Source organism: Fusarium coffeatum, assembly GCF_003316985.1.
Source record: "Fusarium coffeatum strain FIESC_28 chromosome Unknown BRIP53273_contig_353, whole genome shotgun sequence".
Lineage (NCBI taxonomy): Eukaryota > Fungi > Ascomycota > Sordariomycetes > Hypocreales > Nectriaceae > Fusarium > Fusarium coffeatum.
In genome coordinates, this window is record NW_022158142.1 from 17,067 (window position 1) to 39,042 (window position 21,976).

The 21,976-nt window shown below is 49.6% G+C and overlaps 5 protein-coding genes across 5 annotated transcripts; 4 read left to right on the top strand and 1 right to left on the bottom strand.

Moving 5' to 3' along the window:
* Positions 1–566: 566 nt before the first annotated feature.
* Positions 567–3,642, top strand: FIESC28_11008 (uncharacterized protein; the record flags this gene model as incomplete). Its single annotated transcript, XM_031165138.1, has 4 exons — positions 567–855; positions 935–2,041; positions 2,767–3,441; positions 3,497–3,642. The coding sequence occupies 4 exons, from the start codon at positions 567–569 to the stop codon at positions 3,640–3,642; spliced, it is 2,217 nt and encodes a 738-aa protein (XP_031010800.1).
* Positions 3,643–4,479: 837 nt separating this feature from the next.
* On the top strand, positions 4,480–7,254 carry FIESC28_11009 (uncharacterized protein; the record flags this gene model as incomplete). Its single annotated transcript, XM_031165139.1, has 2 exons — positions 4,480–4,513; positions 5,030–7,254. The coding sequence occupies 2 exons, from the start codon at positions 4,480–4,482 to the stop codon at positions 7,252–7,254; spliced, it is 2,259 nt and encodes a 752-aa protein (XP_031010801.1).
* Positions 7,255–12,405: 5,151 nt separating this feature from the next.
* Positions 12,406–13,710, top strand: FIESC28_11010 (uncharacterized protein; the record flags this gene model as incomplete). The annotated part of the gene is made up of 2 exons (XM_031165140.1): positions 12,406–12,417; positions 12,607–13,710. The coding sequence occupies 2 exons, from the start codon at positions 12,406–12,408 to the stop codon at positions 13,708–13,710; spliced, it is 1,116 nt and encodes a 371-aa protein (XP_031010802.1).
* Positions 13,711–16,109: 2,399 nt separating this feature from the next.
* Positions 16,110–17,721, top strand: FIESC28_11011 (uncharacterized protein; the record flags this gene model as incomplete). The annotated part of the gene is made up of 2 exons (XM_031165141.1): positions 16,110–16,258; positions 16,416–17,721. The coding sequence occupies 2 exons, from the start codon at positions 16,110–16,112 to the stop codon at positions 17,719–17,721; spliced, it is 1,455 nt and encodes a 484-aa protein (XP_031010803.1).
* A 722-nt stretch (positions 17,722–18,443) lies between these two features.
* On the bottom strand, positions 18,444–19,727 carry FIESC28_11012 (uncharacterized protein; the record flags this gene model as incomplete). The annotated part of the gene is made up of 3 exons (XM_031165142.1): positions 18,444–18,771; positions 18,828–19,479; positions 19,529–19,727. The coding sequence occupies 3 exons, from the start codon at positions 19,725–19,727 to the stop codon at positions 18,444–18,446; spliced, it is 1,179 nt and encodes a 392-aa protein (XP_031010804.1).
* Between the last annotated feature and the right edge of the window lie 2,249 nt (positions 19,728–21,976).

Below are 21,976 nucleotides of genomic sequence, written 5' to 3' on the forward strand. Positions count from 1 at the left end.
GCTCATTACCCATGGCCCAATTGTCCATTTTCTGTTATCCACTTCAAATCATACCTTGTTCTCATCCCCATACTGCAATCTTGGTTCAAATACCCGCTCCCCTGCCCCTTCGTTCCCCCCCGTCGCCCCCCCTCCAGCACACCCTTCCCTCGATCGATCTTGTCTTCTGGCGCTGCAAAGGCCTGCTGCTCTTTCGTCGTTATTCCTAGCACACGAGGTTCCAACCTTCGAAACGGAGACGTTCTGGAGTGACTATTACTCTCCTCTCTTGCCAACCATATCTGGCCAAGCGGTATAGCCACCCCCCTTGCTCCCTCCCCCCGTGTTTTTCGCTGTAGTCCGCGAGAACCGGGTTGCTTTATCATCATTACCACTCCGAGCCTAGCCCGCCTCACCCGTGCAATCCCAGTCTTCACCAGGGGACATCCACTTAAACCAGCTCCCCAGACCTGGGTACTGGCAAGGGGAAAATAAAACACCAACGCGTCCTTGATTTTAGACTATTTTCCTTTCTTTGGCCGTGCCTGACAGCTTCATCTTTTAAACGTCACGTCCATGTCTGACTAATGGGTCTTCTCTCTATGCAGCATCACTCACAGCACCAGCAACAGGGTCATCCGCCTTCCCAACATCTACAACACTCGCGACCCCCGAGTGTCGTTCACCAGCAACATCACGCGCAGCCTCATCCTCCGCCGCAGCAGCAACACCAAAGCGCGTACTCGTCGACGCACTCGCTTCCTCAAGGTTACCAAGCCAGCGCACAAGCGCCTAGCAATCAGGACAACCTCAACTATTACAACCACCCGAGTCCTTACAGCACACCCGGTGCCACAAGCGGATATACATCCGCAGGTAAGTCTCTTTTGCTCGCTCAAGCACCTGGGTGACAAGAAGCTTCTCGCGATTTCAGAACTAACATTACGCGATCCAGACACCTCAGACATGATGGCCGCAGCACAAATGCCGAGACCCCCTTACCCCCCAATGTCCTACCATACGCCTCAATCCAACTCTCCAGCCTCAGTCGCATCTCCCTCTCAACATGACCAGCACAGGAGCATTTACGGCCAACCACCCTCGCAGCATCTTCAACAGTCCATGTACTATCAACCTCAGAATCAGTACCAGGCAATGCCTCCTCAAGCTACCGCATCGCCGTATGCGCAACACGCGCCCCACCCTCAACAGTCAATGACCTCTCAGCCGGCCATGATGATGTCTCAAACCGCACCTCAAAACCAGATGACCCAGCATGCTGCGCAGCATGCGCATGCGGGGATGACGGGTAGCCCTCGACCAAAGATTGAGCCTCAAGTGCCTCTCCAGCTCCAGAAGCCACAGTCTTCCCCTATGCAACAAGCCCACCACCCTCAAAATGGGGGACAACTGCAGAGTCCTGGAAACACCACACCCGGTGTTAACCCCAGCGCAGCACCAGGACCTATCCCCGCTACAACCCCCCTGGTAGTTCGACAAGATGGTAATGGTGTCCAGTGGATAGCTTTCGAGTATTCAAGGGACAGGGTCAAGATGGAATATACCATTCGCTGCGACGTCGAGTCTGTCAACATTGATGAGCTATCTCCCGAATTCAAGCAAGAGAACTGCGTCTACCCCCGAGCATGCTGCCCAAAGGATCAGTATCGCGGCAACCGCTTGATGTACGAGACAGACTGTAACCGTGTTGGCTGGGCTTTGGCCGAGCTGAACATTCCCCTCCGAGGCAAGCGAGGCCTTATCCAGCGAGCAGTAGACAGCTGGCGTAACAGCAACCAGGACCCTCGCCTTCGCAGTCGACGAGTTCGTCGCATGGCAAAGATGAACCAGCGGAAGCAAGTTCAAGCTTCTCCGCATCCCGGCGCGGCACACATGCCAGGCCCTAGCGGACCATCAGGGATGCCTGGCGGCCCAGGACCCATGGGACCTAGTCCCGCCTCCATGGGCAAGCCTGCCCTCGGCAGCATGGGTCAACCAATGCACCACCACCAACCAGGAGCTCACCCCGACGGAACAGGACAAGGTGGACAGGATGAAGTTGGTATGTTTCATCAGATGTGATTGAATTAACGAGAACCCTCACGTCTGCATTTGCATGACTCTTTGGTCTTTGCTTTCCCATCAGCCCCGATTATTCACTGCCCAGCTCACCACACTGCACAAACTGCCCTACTTGACCAAACGTTGTGTTGATTAATTGATACCAAACGCCTCTTGTTTTCCTTGTTATCTTACAAAAATTACTCCTTTTGCGTCAACGGTGTATTAATCATGCCTTTGTCGTTTCTGTTATTTCGGTTTGCGATTCGAATATCTGGGGACCGGATCTGTCATCTCCTTTCTTTGCCTATTACTTCTTGTCAGACGACATAGGCAGTCGTCACTTATATTTATACAGCATGCCACAGTGGCTTTCGAGGGGTTATGAGGAACTCTCTGTTTTGTTGATTGACACAGTTCTGTACATTACCATAAAGTCGCGCCTGCACAGTTGCTGCTGCTACTGTTAGTTGTTTTATTTGCTGCTGGGGTTCCGCGACTCTTAGACGAGTTCAATTTGCCTCTTGGCTTTAAAAGTTGCATTTGTTTGCTTTGGTTGAATTACCCAGAAACTTCATCTCTTTGTCGTCTCGCTTTGGTACCTAAAGCTGGACACCTTGAGTTTGGTCGTGTTTTGCTCACCTTATCTCCCACCCGTCTGGTCATCTTCATAATCACTCAGCTCAAAATCAAGTAAGGAGATTAGCTAACTCAGGTTGTGAATAGGCGATGGCAACTCGTACGAACACCATCACCACCAGGCTCCTACGGCACAAAACCCTTCAAATAACGACGACGTGAGACCGGCCCATGTATTCACTGGATACAACAATCAGCCCTACCCCACTAGTGCGCCCATGTCTCATATGGCTCCTCATTCTGGAGGCGCTGTTCCAGCTAAGCGCCACAGCCGAGCTAATGCTGATGAGCCGGACGATCTTTTCCCTGATATTCCAGAGGCCAAGAAGCGAAAGTTTATCCTTGTAGAGGATAATGTACGTGGATCTCGCCTCCGGGTGAGGGTAACCCTCGAGGGAGTCGATACCAATGAGATCCCTGATAGCTTCCGCAAGGGTGCCAGTGTCTTTCCTCGCAGCTATTTCCCACGGGAAATGCAAAGTCCTCCTCCTAGCGCGACTGGATCACGCTTCTTTGGCGATGACCAAGACGATGATGGTATCGAGGAAACCGAGGGTCGTGAGTCCAGCCGCCGTGGCACCAACAGATCTGGCAAGGAGATGGTCAAGGTTCCCATGGGCGAGTCCACAGGCGAAATTGCAATTCCCCGAATGAGGAAAACGACCCGTGGCAAGGAGGTACGCCTCAACGATCTGGGCTATCGTATGGCCTGGCTCCAAAGCCGAGTCTTTGCAGGTCGAACTGTGTTCCTGCAGCGAGCATGTGAGTTGCTGACTGTGTCACCCTTCCTGATAACTTCGAAACTGACAGTGCTTAGTGGATTGCTATCGCAACAAAACGCGAGCTGCTATTGAGAGTGTTATGCAAGACGTCAAGACTGTTGCTCCTCACTACGAGACTCGCGTCGGCAAGAGACGCTGGAATGAGCGCATGCGACGTGGAGAGAAGAAGGATGACGAGTAGATTCGACCAGATCTCTGTTGAACTCGTATGTCCGACAAAAGAAACCGAAACATTATTTATCTTGATTTCGTTCAACTGCACTATCTGCACCATCAACACTAGAGATTGGTTCTCATTGTTTTGATATTCAACGATACCATTCTGCGACAGGATCCTATGGCGACATCCTCTCTTATTTTATTAGTCCTTTCTGCCTCGCATGCAACAACGTCATTTGCTCATCCAAATTTGTTTTTCAGTTTACGTCGGTCATCTCCTCGCAGGCTGCTAGTTCTTGGTGTGTCACGGCTTACGACCTCCAGGGCATCAGGGGCGCTGTATATTAATGTTGGCATGGAAGAGTTCTGATCGTCACCGGAGTTCCGGACGTACATAAGACTGCCTGTGGATAGTGACGTCTTAACGGCGATCTATAGAGGCAGCCCTTCAGTGATAGCTGATTTCTTCAAATGGAATAATCACATATGGGAACGTAAAGAGTGTAACGGGAAACGGTCTGTTTCTTTCTAATTTTCTTTTTGGGTACCTGTTGAATGCCACGGAGTGGCGATTTCTTCAAGTTGCGACGATACAATGTACTTATTGTTGATAGAAATTACTGGTATTGCGCTTATATGATCCGCGTTTTGTGATCAAAGTAATGTGTGAATGATAACGGGGTTTCTGAACGAATTTTCAACAGTCAGGCTCTGCAATATTGCTTGGACCAACATCTTAGTCTAATGCCCAAACCTTGGCAACAAGACCAAAGGACCATATTGTGTATTGCATTTGTGCGTATAAATCAAGTCTACCGACCTATGAACTAAATTTGTTTTCAATATTCAATACCTAATCATGCCCAACGCCTCACATGCTCCCGATTTGATAGGTAGGTAGGTAGCAAATGCATCTCTAATGTACGCCATAATCAACAACAACAAGCTTCAATAGAAGCTTTTTCAAGCTTTGTCAATCCGATCGTGACAAGCTACCCCTGGCGCCGTTGTGAGTGGCTGAATTTCAGCCACACAAGTGCTCACCTGTTCAGCTGGAAGCTGGAAGCTGGGCAGAAGTGCTGTCTGTACTCTGTAGTCTATTACCTGTGTAGCAGACACGAATGTCATTGGAATGCAGCCAGGTATTTTTAGTGCAGGGGTCATTTGAGACCCTGGTCTATCTCCTTTTAAGGAAAGCCTGCTGGTAGCTCAATTTATTCATTGGAATACTGGCGGTTGCAAGGCACACAGCCCAGTCAAGGCAGCCTGCGAGGCCTTGTGGTTGATCAACTAAGGTACCTAGTACCTACCTCCATTCTTTCACTCCTGCCACTTTCTCAGCCGCAGCGAATTTGATGTCAAGAATTCTTCTCCCCCTTCTCAACTACGACATAGGTCAACCACTACAGCTCATCGCAAATCCAAGGGGCTGTTTATCGCTGAAATCATGACACAAACTCCTTATTATGGTGGTAACCATCATCCGCCACCCATATTCGTTGCTGAGCTTGACAGCCAGCCTGGGCGTCCAAGCGATGCTCCATCCCATCACGGACCTGATGGAGCACCTATATTCGAGATGTCGGGCGAGCCAGTGCTTGCGCAACAGACCCAAAGTCAAACTTCCGACAAGAACCACTCTGATGTATCGTCGCCACCTCTACAAAGCCCTGGCATAACCAATGCCACATCTCTGAGAGAAAGCCAGGACAAACCAAGCAAGAGCTCTTCCACGACGTCTCCATCCGCCATGGCCAACCCTTGGGCCTACTTTGGACCAGAAGCACCAGAAGGCACATTCAAAGAAGTACAGACCGAAGATCGTCTGTCAGAGCCTGTGTACAAACCCTATCCTGGTGATAGCGGAACAAACCCACCAGAGGTCCCTCAGAGCACACGTCCACCTTTCGGAACTTCAACTCCAGACCTCAAGAGTGATGACATTGTCCTCTATCCTGCACCACTCAAACTTGCCCATCGCCCTGCCAAACCGGCGTCTCCCCCGTCCTTTAAGCCGTATGCTCCTCCAGAGTCGCAGGATATATCGAGTTTGCTGCCCAAGCCTCTTAATAGACCTGACAGAACCAGTTCGCAATCTCCAACAACTCCAAGTTCATACCAGCCCTACAGACCACAGTCACCCCAGTCTCCTTCTGCTGCTATTCCATCATCCAATACTCGTCCTGCTACTACATCACCTCAGGATGCTCCTCTAGCGTCACCTCCAGTTGTCCCCCAACAGAAACCCGCGGGCTCGCCGTCTCAACACATCCATTCGATACCACCTCCAGTTCCAGAGGCCGATATACCGCCACAGCCGGCCTCTATTCTTCCTACTTCTCCTAAACCCCATTTCGATCCACAGCCGCAACCGTATTATGGTATTCCCAATGCTGCTGCGGTACAGCAACTTCCATCATCTGCATCTACATACCTTCCTTCTCCTACAACCCCTTCGGCCCAGCCAGCCTCAACAGTTGCGCCCTCACCAGCAACTCCTGCACCTAGTGTTCCCTTCAATCAACTACAATATGCTACTCACGTGGCTGTTCCAGGCCACGCGCAGACATCCATTGCTGGCGCTGGCTCACCTTCACCGGCAACCTCAAATAACATTGGATTGCCATTCGCCCAGCCGCAATATGCCACCCCAGTTCAGACTCATAACTATGTACCGAACCAGTCGTCTACGACTTCAGTTACCTCGCCTGCAACTGCCTCACAAGTCACGGCACCGATAACTTCCAACCCGGCATACGTCTCATCCCAATTATCTCCAGCTCAACCCAGTTACAATATTCCACAACCGACATATGCGCCAGCTCCAGCAGGTTCAACACCAGGCGGCGCCAATTCCTCTTTGCCTCATCCACTTACTCCTTACCAACAAGCCGCCCATACAGGCACCACGGCTCATCATTCACATGTTCAACAGCCAAGTGCGGAACCATGTAACATGCCGGCACCAACGCAAGTCCCTCAATCGCCGCCCCCTCCATATGCGCCCCAAGACACGATGCCTGGAATTGTAGCACAAACTTCAGTATCAAGCAATCATACTGTATATCAGCTTTCTCCCGTCACCACTCACCCCCCTCAACCTCAATACCCTCCTCAACTAACCTACGTCCCGACAATGAGTCCTCCTTTACCGGACCAGCCAGCACATAGCCTCCAGCCCCCAGCACTTCCTCCACGACCTTCGTCTTCGCAAGGCTTCACACCGGCGTCTGGATTCGGTGCTGGCCCGGCCGGGTACAACTCATCTCACTATCCACCACCACCCCAGACTTACTTCTCGCCTCCCCCAGCTCTGCCAGCGCGGCCTGGTCTTGGAAAGCTGACTGGCGGCGGAGGAAAGATATTTGGCAGCAGCTCTGCGGACAAGTGGTTGAGAAAGACAGGGCAAGTGTTGGAAAGCACACTGGCACCGTATTTGCAAGGACAGTCAGGGCCGTATCGACCAGGCGCATACGTTCCGCAAGGGCAGCAAGGGCAGCCGATGCAGTCATTCCCTGGGCCCTACCCGCCCCATGCTCACCATTTCCATGCACCTCACTTAGCACCTCAGTTTAGAGGCGCGCCGGAATCCGGACCACCACAACAGGGACCAGGCGCACCGGGTCACCAATAGGTGTCAAGTTGACTTCATCATCTCCGATTCATCCAGCTTCTAAACGATGCGATATAATATAGTCACAAGGAACTACTGGAAGCTAGGCCTATACCTTTGCGATTCTTAGCCCTCGATAGCAGTTCAAAGTACCATGGTGCCATTTTGTCAAGTTTGTTCTGTCGAGCGTCTTCCATATACTCTTTGCTAAATCTTGTAAAATAAAAAGCACTATCTACGCTACTACTGACTGGATATACTGTACGCAGCACGCTTTGATGTCATAGGACGATGAATACGTTGAACGAATTAGCATGTCGCCAGCTAGTCTTTAGCCTGCCAGGCTCAACTTTCGATCTGATTAGGTTCCCACGTCTCGTTATGAGACCACTGCCTTTGATTCTGGCGGTCAGTCAAACGGTGTTGGCCTAGGTGAAGCCTCATAAAGCAAATGTCAAGCCTGAATATACTGTAGATATCATGGCGGAGTTGACATCATGAGACCAGGGAAGCGTTATGGTTTCAAAGACGTACTCACTTGGTCTACTCAAAATTATATACAGTCTCCAGATGGCCGTTTCTGATGGTTACCCGCCATTTGATGTATGTGGTCAAAAATTGATTCCGACTTCATATGACGGTGAAGAGAGTCCTGTGTTCGAGACCTTGAAGACCCTTAATTAACCCACTATGATGGCTACTAGCTGGAACTGGTTAGATATTTACCATGGAGGTCTTTGTTGGCGCTGCTGGACTCAATACCAGGATACACATTATTAACTCGATTTTTCCTTCTACAAACGTGCGGTTTTAACCATGAGCGACGCTTCATGATTGACGTCCTAAAGCAAGGTGCCGTAGATGGCGGTAAGGTTAGTAAAAGTTATGTGCCTGAAACTTGTCCAGCTTTGGCTGACCTAACTTTGAAGCCAGTCAGCTGGGCACTAACTAAGATAGTAGTCTAGTTGATACGGCCACTGGCGGGGTTGAGCTAGCTAGAATGATCTTACAGAGGCCGCTGAGACCCGAGTTCTTGTTCTTAGGCGACGTCCATGAAGGGTTTCAAGTCACAATCGGATGGAACCGAGCGTGTGCGTCAACAAGTAAATAAAACAAAAGCTGAAGATGCTAAAGATGCGAAGCCAGTCACAAGAGTACAGCATACTTACCGACCATCCATACCTTGGTAGGTACAATAGGTAGGTAAGGTACCTAGGTATTGAGCAGACATCCTACCTACTAGGAAGAGGGGTACGTTATTGGTTAACTCCCGTCATTACATAGGTGTGCTAGATACTGTAGCTATTTTCATCCCACAGACAGTCAGCCATTGCTGCAAGCCATCGCGGATCCTGGCATCTCAATGTGACAGTTCGCTGGCGTATATACGTATGTCTACATGTCACCTGATGAATGACGGATGGCCGTAAAAAGCGGTACAAACTTCAATAGGTAGAGTACAACTGTACAACGGTTGGGACCAGATGAGACAGGTTACACAACGTTGACCGTTAATTGGCCTTTGAGACTGGTCCTGCTGCAATCAACCGAGCCATTTACAGCAATGACTGGTCATTGGGCCCGAACTCTAGATGCAGTCATTGTAATTTTGGCACAAGTCACTGCATACTTACTACGTACGTTACCAGGAGGGTCGAAGAAAAAGCGAGACTTAGCTAAGGGTATCATAAAAGTTAGGATAGTCTAACCTAAGCTTGGTACCAAAGCAAGTCTAAGTTATTTTGTCAATAGGCTGCTATATCCTGGTTATTTTTCGGACCGCTCGGTTACCTACCTGTACTCTGTACCTAGGAAGGCTAAACAAGCATTGGGCGCTATCATCAGCTCCCCTGACCCCGTCCCCCAGGCACCCTCGATGTAGGGAACCTTGGAAGTTGACGGACCGCTGAGCAATGGATATGGATATGCGTGTATAGACAATCACCGGATCCATACAAAAAGGAAGCATTGATTGAGTGCTGGGGTATTCAAAAACCAACAAGTCGGTGAGTTTCCCCCCTCTTCTCCATTTCTCCTTCTTTTCTCTTACTACGTGAATAGACTAGTACAGTATGGAACTGGCATGGGTAATCAAAAGAAAGAAAGAGAGAGAGAGAAAAGCTCGGCTCCGAAATTTAGCGGCGGATTGTATGTAGGGGACGTACATACTAGGACATGAACGAGACAAAACCACAGCGTTGTACCTTTACAGTACAATATATCAATCACCCTATCCATGCAGATGGAACATCTGGTTAGTCTAAAATGTAAAAGCCATACGTACGGATACACATGTTCGGCTATGAATAACTTGATGGAAACGCATTTGTTTGTTAGCTGATGTGCCTCAAAGATTCGGATTCTTTCTACGGGTACCTACTTAGATACTTAATGTTCTAGACATCCATTTGGGTGTCCTTCGTCCTTCGTCCTCGGGTACGCTAACGTTCAACCCCATCTGTGACTAGCTGAGCCGCTAGAAGAATTCTTGGTCTTCGACGGAGATGCCGTTCGCTCTTCAAATGAATCGAACTTCCTGGATCGATCGCTTTGTCCCGAGAGGGTTCATGCTGTACCATGGTGGAAAACATGCCATAGATTAGTGGTTGCATTGAGAACCAACGCACAGAAACGAATTTCATGAGGAAATGACGAGGTTGACACTCCGCTTACTCACCACCATTCCCAAGTACTGCATGCAATACCGTACTTGATTAAGAACCTGGGCGAGGCCCGGGTTATCCCCTTTCCATCTTACCGCCCAGCAACAGTTACAGCTCGCTTGCTCGCTTGTTCGCTTGCAGCCCTCACCACACCGGGGAGGCTGAGCCGGCGCTGAACAATTCGTCGTTTTACCTAGGTATCAGGCTTTGGAGGCAGACAAATGAGGCCTGTTGGAATAAGCAAACAGGCCGGAATACGCAGACAACAAGATTGGGCAGGTTCCTGCTGCCTAGTAATCGCTGAGGAATGTAGCCGCAAATCCCATCAATACCATATTTAGGTACTATATTTACGTAGGTAAGTGTTCAACCATCTGGTACATAGTAGCAATTGGTAGACCCCAACCAAGCTCACAATGCCCCTACCGTTCTGCGCAGGCTTATTTGCCTAGGCTTGACAGCCGGGGGAAAGTCTTTCAACCTCGGAATGTCCGTAAGTCGAAGCGGTATGTGGCCAGCACTCCCGTCGCGGTGGTAGATACGGATACATGAAAAGACATATAACGTCGGGCCGCAGAATGATCGACAGACCATTTTCCCTCGATCGTCATTACAAGGGCGGCCTTGACATGGCATGGCATGGCCTGCAGCAACCATCCATGAATTGGGTGTCAGAATGATTTGTACAAAAAGCTACTCAAACAGAACCGGCGACCAGTTACAATAGAATAAATTCAAGAGTCAGCCGGATCGACACCCGAGGTTAATGTTTTGTTCAGAGCTATTCAAGGCTACCTAGGTCGTTGGTGAGTACGTCCCGTCAGTGATCAAAAGAGGACAAGTACCGAGATCGTGCAAGCAACAAACCAGAGAAAACAGCTTAACTGATTCATCATGAAACATCCCAGGCATCCTATTCGAAGCTGTACTTGGGTATTGCCTGGAACACTCGATTATGCACCCGATTCTGCTTTTACATACTCTAAGCTCTTGGCCTTGTTTGTAAATTCGTCTCACCTCCACTGTCTTGCCCATGCTGCCAATTGTTGCCTCATCCCCCACTTTGGGCCGCATTCAGATTCTAATTCGGTTCCCTGGCATCAGCGTGTTAGAAAACTTAACCGCCAATAAGTAGACACAAGTGACAGAATAATTCCATCGCTTTATTCCATCTAGAAACAGCCTTTGGGTTGCCAGGCTCCGTCATCATCGAGCTACCAGGACAGCTTTTCTGATAGCCACTAGCCTAGACACGGGGAGTGAACCAGTGAACGATGGGTGTGTTGGGGCCGCCCGGAGAGTCCATACTGGATCCTGGATCCAGCCTACCTATGGACGGGAACCATTTGGATTCATAATGGAGGTGCGTAGATGCGCTGTGCGCTTATTCAGTAGGCGCCCAGTCCCCTGGAAACGGACCACTAAGTGGTACTATCCTGGTGGAAAGCAGCTAAGACAGTGGTCCAAGGGCGCGCTAGGTCCCACGTCGTGGACGCCTTTTTCTTGTTCTTAGGGGGTTTCTTCTTCTTTTTTCCCCCCTCCCCTTGCCAGCCCGCCCTTTAAACAAACTCCTTCCATTATTATACCCCTACTCAAAAGCTGGACACGCTGGGCCGGCCTTTTAATCAATCACCTCAGGTCAGGTATCGCTCTCCCCATTCTCCACTTTTCTCACTCACTTGCTCCTTCCTACCCGCCCCCTTGGCTTCCAATTCCCTTTTCTCCTCTCGGCCTGCCATTTTCTCACATTCCCTTCTTCCACCCCACGACACTCTTCCCCCGTCCTCCTCCTAACATCTGACTGTCTTGCACCCACTGCCATCTCGACGACGACCTCACGAGTCTACGTCTACTACACTTGCTGAGCCTCTTCTCGTTCCCTCAGCCTCGACTCGAATAACCACGTCCCATCACCAGAACTGCATCGTTCTCGAGGACCTTGACCGAGTTTTCTAACTCTCCCGCCGATCTTCGATTCCTCTTAGCCAACGCTATCGTAGCTATCCAAAGCTCAACTCTGCACGCGTTTTGACCGCCTCCAAACCTTCAGAGTTCTCCTTGCAGGTATGTACCAACTCAGCTCGTTACATTTTGCCTCAGTGCATATTTCGGTCCTTCGCGATGTGTTTTTCTCTTTCTCTCTGTCGTTCTCTTTACTTCCCCCGACTTTGGGTTGTCCTCGGGCGCTCCGACTCGTACCTACGCGGTTTTTTATGTCAGTTCGAGGCTTATCGGGCAACTCTTACGTCGAGTTACGTCGGATTTGCCTGGTGGCGTTGCCCACCGCCCTTGTTAAGCCAAATTCTACCCCGACCCAATTTTGCCCCTCTCACCTTCCTTCATTGCCGCCATTTCTCTTCACTTTTCATCCTTCTATCCATCCACTTTTTGTCTGGATCCAGTGCTGACTTACTTGCCTCATAGCCAACGTTGGCTCGCAGATCACCGCAAACTTTTTACAGGTTTCTAGCTTCCTTTCCTACGGAACGGAACATTACCAACTTTCATCATGACGACCATGGTACGCTTCACCCAAGATTCTCGAGTCAAGTCTCAGCATACAAGGATTACATGAACGGAGATGCCGTATTATTCAAGGGCACATCTTGTGTCTATACGATAATCTACGTTGGTGTTTTGTTTTTGTTGTGCCGAGGCTTGAGTTCAGACAAAGGATTAACATGTACAATTTGCTAATCATGACGAACAGGATCTTCGCGTTGGTAACAAGTACCGTATCGGTCGAAAGATCGGTTCGGGCTCTTTCGGTGACATCTACCTCGGTACCAACATAATCTCCGGCGAGGAAATCGCTATCAAGCTCGAGTCCGTCAAGGCCAAGCACCCTCAGCTGGAATACGAGGCCCGTGTCTACAAGTCTCTGGCCGGCGGCGTGGGTATTCCATTCGTTCGCTGGTTTGGTACTGAGTGTGACTATAACGCCATGGTCCTTGACCTTCTCGGTCCCAGTCTGGAGGATCTTTTCAATTTCTGCAACCGAAAGTTCTCCTTGAAGACTGTCCTTCTCTTGGCCGACCAGCTCATCTCGCGTATCGAATACATCCATGCCAAGTCCTTCATTCACCGAGATATCAAGCCTGATAACTTCCTTATGGGTATCGGCAAACGTGGTAACCAAGTCAACGTTATCGATTTTGGTCTAGCCAAGAAGTACCGCGACCCCAAGACTCACTTTCATATCCCTTATAGAGAGAACAAGAACCTTACCGGTACTGCTCGTTACGCTTCTATCAACACTCATCTGGGTGTGGAGCAGTCTCGACGTGATGATATGGAGTCTCTAGGCTACGTTATGCTTTACTTCTGCCGAGGCTCTCTTCCCTGGCAAGGACTAAAGGCTGCTACCAAGAAGCAGAAGTACGATCGTATTATGGAGAAGAAGATGACTACTCCTACTGAGGTCCTTTGCCGTGGTTTCCCCAACGAGTTTGCCATTTACCTGAACTATACTCGATCCCTCCGCTTCGACGACAAGCCCGACTACAGCTATCTCCGCAAGATCTTCCGAGACCTCTTTGTGCGCGAGGGCTTCCAGTACGATTATGTCTTTGACTGGACCGTCTACAAGTACCAGAAGAACGCCCAGGCTATTGCTCAGGCTGCTGGCCAGGCTAACCCTGAGGACGATGAGAAGGCCCGTGCTAGCCGCACTAACGCCGCAACTGCCGGTCAGTCTGCTGCCAAGCCTAATGCTATTCCCAGCACTCGTCGTAAGATGCTCGAGCGAGGCTCTGGTGCTGGCGTCGACACTCCCGACACCAACCGTGCCATTGGTGGAAGCGACAGGATGTGAGTCATAAGTAAAGCCCATTTTTCTTGTTCTTTTGTAAGGAATTTCTTTTCCTTCATGCGTGTAGTGTGTTTTACCGCTGGATGAAGGGAGATTTGCTGACAACTATGGCTGACTCAGTGGACGATAAACAGGCTTCGCTCAGCTTCAAAGGGAGCGGGATATGCCTCGGGCAGCTATCGGCCGAAATGATTTCGAAACCGATCACTCCTCTCTTTTTTGGGATTCCTACTAGTGGCGACCGATACTGACGACACAAACCCAACATCGGCATCCGGATGCAAGTTTATTTAGAAGCTGGGTGATCCTGCTGGCCATCACTCTGCTCATTGATCGCTGTCGATTGTTGGGGCGCGGTTCGATCACGCCTATTTCCTACACATTTGCTCTATCTTGTTCTTCGACGTATGTTCTGGGGAGGTTCACGACATTAATACATGGCTCGGGGAGCTCTTGTTGGTAAGAGTGTTATACAATGGATTGACCAAATTGGTTTTCCTATGTGTAATCTCACTGCCTTCAGGAGACTTTCCTGAACGGCATGTCCGGTACTCCTTCTGACTAGGTGTACCGGACCTGTGGGTTCTCGGCTGCATTGCACGACAGTAGCTTCGCGCCTCGAAACGCCGGCTGTTGCCACTGATTATACAAAAATCGCCCCTGAGCTGAGGGTCGGTAGTACGCTACGACTCTGAATTCCGTCGATGCGGTAAAGCTTTGATCCTGCCCAACAGGCATTTCATTCATGTATTATTTTCTTTTGCTTTCGATTAGTTCGTCTGGACGTTTGCTTTGGCCTTTTGAGTTTGGTCCCATCGAAAGGGTGGCCTTTGGGGAGGTGACAGGGGACGTCGTGAAGGGGTTATGCTGTTCAATGAATTGTTCTTCATACCTGGGTGGTGACGGAAGCGGGGGTCTGAAGGTGCAACTTGTGATGGCGGAGAAGTCTCTAGAGGAATGGCAGAGAGAGCAGTGATGTTTACCGGCTCGGGTCAAGGTCAGCTCCGGTCTTACACTCTTTCATTTCTGGTGACGGAATCGGACAAGTGAACAACTAGGAATTAGGGACTTGCACAATCCTCTGGTTGAAGGTCACGAACCAAAGAGCAGTATTCTGCGACATATCTTGGCAAGTACTACAACCCGTGGTTGGCGGTTAAGAGTCCTGGACGTTTCACCCACACGCATCGACCATCCATTCATTCCTTTCTTGGTCGCACCATAGTAGATAGTTCACAAATTGCGTCTGTTTTTTATTTGGCAATCAGCTTTTCCTCCCCTGACTATGTGTCGCGCCGTGCTACTCAAACTTGATTTGCTTCCTTTAAGACGCCCGTTTATTGCAACCTGGCTTATAGTCGCCAGCCCCGCCACTTGTAGTACTCCTGAAAGGTAACTTCGCATCCGTCGCGTGGGCGCTGGGCTCGAGGAGGTGGCTTGCAGGCGGCTTTGCTTTACCTTGTTATTCTTGTAAAATGACACAACCCCATCGGGTGCATAGCGAACGACCATGGTAACAGAAGCAGGTCACATGAAGCAGACTGGAGATCACGCGAGCCCATTTGGTGCGAATGTTATGCGGGCTGCGGGGTCAAAGAGGCTTGGTCAGGGACATTAAAACATCTACTTACCTAGGTAGGCATGTATGTATGTATGTATGTATGTATGTAAAGATATGCTGTTAAGTTATTTGATGTGATGCTGCATGTTGGTCCAGTGATGCCCTTAGCAATTAATGACCGTTGGGGAACTTGTGCTTCCTGAAGATACCGGTTTGGCTTCAAATCTGGACTGGAAAAGTGTAAGAAAGGCTGAGGTAAAGTACCCAACGTTCCGAGGACGCGGTTTATCACAGTCCTGGTGTATGTAGGTGTCGATTCGATACCTGATAACCTTGAGGTACACAGCAATGATGATCGACGAAACCAAACATCAAACTCCACAATTTTTGGTTGCGTGCCAGATCCCGCCCCTCGATCCATCCCACCCATCCCATCCCATTTGAGCCAGGCACTGACTGTCATGCGCATGCATCCATTGTATGTATGTACAACGTCGCGTTGTTAAGGTTGGGTTTCGCCAGCCTCGTGCCCCTTTAAGATTCTCGTTTTAGCTTGCAAGCGGGACTGGCTGAGCCCTTTATTAATACTAGGTATTCTTGTTGTTCAGGAATCCGACAGGTTTCAACTTTTGATGTACTCACTCGCTTAACGCTTACCATTTACCTTCCTGGGTACCTACCTACCTAGGTACTAGGTAGACTCAGACTCTGGCTCAGCGTTCCCGTCGTCATGACGGCATCGACTTCAACTGCAACACCCACCTCGACAGCCACAGCCGCAACCACAGTTTCAACAACATCAACGTCACAATTCGAGCCCTCCAACCTTTCCACCTCCACAATGATGGCACCTCCTGCTGCTCCTTCTGTTGACTTGCTATGCCTGACGTTTAATTGCGCAAAAAATCTGCTCGATATCCCCGTCTTCAGCACCCACCTACAAACTGCTTTCCGACAAAATGCCACCGATTTACCACAGGTCGTTGTTCTGTAAGCCGCTAATCCTCTTGGTCACAACGATGCAACAATCCCAATACCGATGCTGCCATGAACAGTCATAAGATACGACAGACGGCCGGCAGACACACGCATAAAGCATCAAGTCATCTTGTAGCGAGCATGGTACTGATTCATGTTCTGTTTGTAGCTCTTTGCAAGAGGTAGCACCCTTGGCCCATTCTTTCATCGGTGGTTACTTTTTAAGTTCATACCTTTCACGATACGAACAAGCCATCAACATCGCCGCCCAACATGTCCTCGATGACATATCAAGCCGGGAAAGTGATGGTATCACCACCACACCGACTGCACGTCCCGCAAAGCCATACACTCTTGTGCGAGGCAACAACGTCGGCTACACCGCCATCATGCTCTTCGCGCGCGATGCATCACGATTAAATGAAATTCAAGAGGCAGAAGTTGGGTTTGGAGCGGCAGAGATGGGAAACAAGGGAGCTGTCGGCTTGCGTATGCTTTACAAAGACGATGGTGGCTCAACTGAGCTGACTTTTGTTGCCACGCATCTGGCGGCTATGGAGTGGAATTTGCCGAGACGGAATGCCAATTGGGCTGCTATCATGCGTGGAATGGCCTTTGGGAACCCAGAAGTGGTTGTGAATAGTTACAAGACCTCTGTTACCCCATCCCCAGCCTCAACACCATCTGCTGAGGACCAGCCCGAGCGTACGCGTCTTCTAGATGATGAGCACAACAAGCAACACTCAAGTCTTCAGAAGCGACTGCACAATATCTCCGTCTTTAAGCCTACGTCACATCTCTTTGTCGCTGGCGATCTGAACTATCGCATTTCTACTACGTCTCCACCCCCTTCTGCTGCATTCCCAAGCCTTGATCCGGATTCCGAGAACTACTACCCAGACTTCTTCCGCCTCGACCAGCTGACACGGGAGCGTAACGCCGGTAGGACGTTGCACGGTTTATCAGAGCACGAGGTGCGATTTCCGCCAACGTACAAATACAACGTGCTAGCTCAGAAGCCTGGCATTCAGGAGCCCGAGCTTGATGTACCGTGGAAGTTTGCGGCCCATCGCTATCCGGGATGGACAGACCGTGTACTGTTTCTCGATGTGCCATCGTGGTTGAAGAAAGGAGACGGCCACGACGTTAAGCTCAACGTTCGTGCTTATGATTGTCTTCCTGTTTTACGCATGAGCGACCATCGTCCTGTCTTCTTCCGCGCTGATGTACCCCTCATTGCCCCTAGCGAGATGGCCCCGCCATCGAATCTGGACCCCGATGCAACCAAAGACCCTCGGGCCCGACTCCCCGTAGAGATCGACCCAGAGGCCTGGGAACGCCGCGCAGCTGCACGCCGTAAAGAGGTCATGGCTGGCTGGAGCATGTATCTCTGGAGCACAAAGCAGGGCGCTTGCATCCTGGCCACATTGCTCGCTTTTAGTGTCGGCTTATATTGGCTATATCGCTTTTGCTAGTTCTAATTAGCCGCAACAGGTAGTCGAAGGGAGAAGTCGCAATAGTTAAACGCACCTCGCGAGATATGAAGCCGATGATTGGTTATGTATTACACTTCTGATGTGAATGTCAGCATGACTTAAATTCCGCTTCTTTCGCATCTTATACAATGAGCTTGTAGTCGACAGACGCTGTACACGTCAGAACATTTTCCAAATATTGATACTCACGCTGCGCTAATCGAGCTTGATGTTGGACAATGGTGGTCTAAAGATGAGTCGCATTATAAGTGTTGTAGCATAGCTTTTAACATAAGCATTGTTTCATAATGGTATAGGAGGAAGTGACACATTTTCAATTGGCTACTGAATGCTGTTCGCATGAATATTTATGTGACGCTGGTTCATGAGCTAATTCATCACTCGACCCTATGTAAGAATATATGAAAACCAAAAGATTTCAAACAACAGTGAGACAACAGTGAGCGATCGATGGCTCCTGGTACCAAAAACCGTAATCCGTGATTAAACGCCATTCTCCGATCAATTTATCATAAGGGCTTTACAAATGAAGGCTTTGTGCAATGCTGATAGAAAGCTAGGCTTGATTCGCTATTGGTTCGTGGTTCGTAACTGCATATTGCTCGTTCAGAGAGCACCATCTGCTTGTAGACGCTCATATGGTGCCACTCGGAGTGACAGAGGTGGACTTTTATCCTGTTCTAGTCGTACTAGTTTTGCCATCAGAAATCAGCAAAATATGGGTCGTACTTCTCGGCCATCTCCCGGCCGTATGGTTCGCGAGACCCGTCATCCTCAGGATATACGTCGAAACATTGCGCATCACCCGGATATCGTATTGGGGGCTGAATGGGACCCTTATGTCGGCGATTGAAGACGTCGTCCCAGTCTGTGTCTTGAAAGAAGGGGTGGGACTTGACACGGGATGCGCCACCACTGATATTACCGAGGCGTCGGGAACGATCAACGGTGCAAAGAGAACGTATCATGTCTTTGGCTTCTTCTGACAGTGGAGGGTCTTGGGGGAAGACGACTGGCTTTTCAAGTATTCTGTCGATAAATAATCAGTCAAATGACATAGCACGGTTTGTGATGACAGAACTAACTGCTTGTAGATCTCGATGGGATTCTGATGCCAAAATGGCGGGTAACCCGTCAAGAACTCGTATATCAATATACCCAGTGCCCACCAATCGACTGCACCGGTATGACCCTTGTTCTGAATCACTTCTGGGGCGAGATACTCGGGCGTTCCGCACAAAGTATATGTCTCAACTGGGCGGTTATCTTCGCGGTAGCCAAGTCGCTTAGCAAAACCAAAGTCGACTAGTTTGATGTGACCATCCTGATCCAGGAGCAGGTTCTCGGGCTTGAGGTCTCGGTAGGCAATGCCGCCTTGCTGCTCGTGCAAGTATTCGAGGACCAGAACAATCTCAGCAGCATAAAATCGAGCGACGGGTTCTTCGAAGCGACGCAACTTTCTAAGATAGGTGAACAGCTCTCCGCCAGGGACGTAGTCGAGTAGCATATAGAGTGAATCTTGATCGGAAAAGGAGGCAATCAGATTTGTGATGAAGGGGTGGCCTGCGACATCGGCGAGGATAGCGCGTTCGTGGCGGACATGATCGACCTGTTTAAGACGGATGACTTCTGGTTTCCGGAGGATCTTGAGAGCGTAGACTTCGGGGTTGAGTTGGTGATCGAGGGGGATGTGTGCGGTCGCAGCGGGACGGACGAGGCAGACTCTTGCAAATGTTCCTTAGGATGAGGTCAGAGACGACTTCTATTCAATAGAAAATGAACTTACCTGTCCCTAGTGTTCGCACTCGTCTGAAATCTCGAAGATTGAACTTGCGGGTCTGTGGTAACGGACTTGGCGCGGGGGATGTCGATACGCCTGAGACATCTTGAGAGTGGGAGTGAGAGTTTGCGGAATGCGACGGCGTAGGCATGCCCGATGACGACGGCAAGCCGGCAGCATGTGAAGGCGCAACAGTGGCGGCCATGTTTTTTCAAGAGTGCGATGTGAAAGATAGTAATGTCAACGAGATGCGAAGCGAAGTCGGTATGAGTTGATTAATCGGTCGGGAACTAAGCGCAGCCCATCACAACCCGAATCTACTAAGAAATTCGTGGTCGGTGATAAGACAGGAGGGGATGGTCCGATGATACGAGTGAGATACAAAGGTGTCGTCCTTGGTTCGTTATGCTCTTATCGCGCGGTCAATTGGGTTGTTCTAGAGCAAGTCTGTCTCGCTTCTCCCGATGATGCGGAGACGGCTAATAACGGGGTTGACGTGAGGCCCAAGATCCAGCTCAGTTGTCTCAAGAAACGGAAACAGCATAGATTAGAACAATCAGCCGGTGAGACAAGATTGTTTACGAGTCGGGCACCCAAGCAAAAAGAACCAAAAAGGCCCAAGCCAGAGGAAGGCGAGGCGAGGCGGATGGAAGGAAAGGGGACGAAAAAATGGCGGAAGGTGGGTGATGCACAAAAGTGATGGTGTGGGATGAGTTAAGTTAAGTTACCTCAGGTTCATGGCGCATGGTTACAAGAAGAGACTAGAAAATAAAGGGCCTTGACGTTATGGTAATGGATGTGCCTTGCCTAGTTCTGGGGCTAGACTTGTCTAGTAAATAGTCCATGTAGCATGAGTGCCTATTCAGGATAAGACGAGGACGCCTTATGAAACGGTGAGCGATCGGGTTTGGCCTTGGGCTTAACAGGAGAAGAAGGCGTAGCCATCGGATCCAATGCAATGGATGTCATATGGGCTTCGGTTGACGGCCGAAGAAGGACCAACGACAGGCATGACAAGTAGAAAACGGGCCGTAAGCGAGTATGAACAAATTACCTATAGTACCTAGGTAGCCACGGCAATCCCTCCAATTGATCTTTTCTAAATCCAACCTCCCTAGGTACTGAGGTAGTAGTAACTTGTCCTCATACGGAAATGCAGCGTCGACAAACAAAACACTAAAGACAATCTGTGAATGCATGGAGCCTTGGTCTCCCAAGATACCTAACCATCAACAGTCAGTCAGTAACCTAGGTATCCGATATGTAGTGCGAATACTATGTACATGCTATACTGTTAGAATAGACTAGACAGGGGCATAAGTACTGTACAGTATGTATAGTACTACGGAGACTCAGGCCGGGGTCTAAGTAAGGTTGCTGTATGACGCAAACCTCATACTAAGGAAGGGATGGATGGTTCATGGAGCTTAAAAGAGAACTTGGCCAGAGATACTGTATGTACCCTTTCCATGATCGACAACTTGTATGTAAGTGGTGGTAATCTGGGATGCATGAGAGTGAGAGGTACCTATCTACTGTTTAATACGAATACAATGGATGGATGGATGAATGAATGAATGCAAGCATATGTAGGTAGGTATTGATTGTATCAATCAACCTCACCCTGCTCCGAGACGAGTACTGCAGAAACACATTTGCGTCATGTAGGTACAATCTGCCACTGCCACTGTAGGGATCCAACTTGTACCGGCTTCGACTCCCAATAGCCAACCTACCGGATTCTAGAACTAGATCCCTGACATATCGAATGTCACTGGAATACATAGGACAGACATGCCAACCCCACGCTTTCGATCCCTCCATACCCCCCTACCAGCCCATTCAAATCGGGCGATGACTGGGCCTTCTGCTTCTCCTGTGTTCTGTACCTACTGTACTAGCACCTACCTTAGTACTTGGCTACGGCACTGGAGTTCATGTGTGTCAAGTCTGAGCCGCGGAAAATAACGGAGTAACAGCGGGCTGGATGTATCGGCAGTGTTGCCAAGAAAGGTTCATTATCATTCGTGCTCTTAAACCAACAACACACTTATGAATGACTCGAGTCCTGGTAGTTAACCCATAACGGTGGCACTTGAAATTCTTGTGTTGGTAGTTAAATGGCGGTCGGTGGCTGTCTTGACCTTCTGTATCCGCGATGGCAGTGCTATGTATGGAAGTTAGCTGAGTAAACCATTTCTGTAACGGGTTTTGAAAGCTGGGTGAATTTAGACTTTGGAACTTGGTGATGGCTTCATCTACTCGGGGTCCACTCTTTTATATTTGCTTCGCTTGTTGTCGCATCTTAATGAGAGTATTATAATTGATTGATACCTACGCAGGCGTCAGGGTCAGGGTGTCGGAATACCTGGACGCCGAGAGCATAAGAGACGAAATACTCTAGTCACCTTGAGCTGACTTTAGGTAGGCTGGGGCTTAGGCTACTTTATTTCT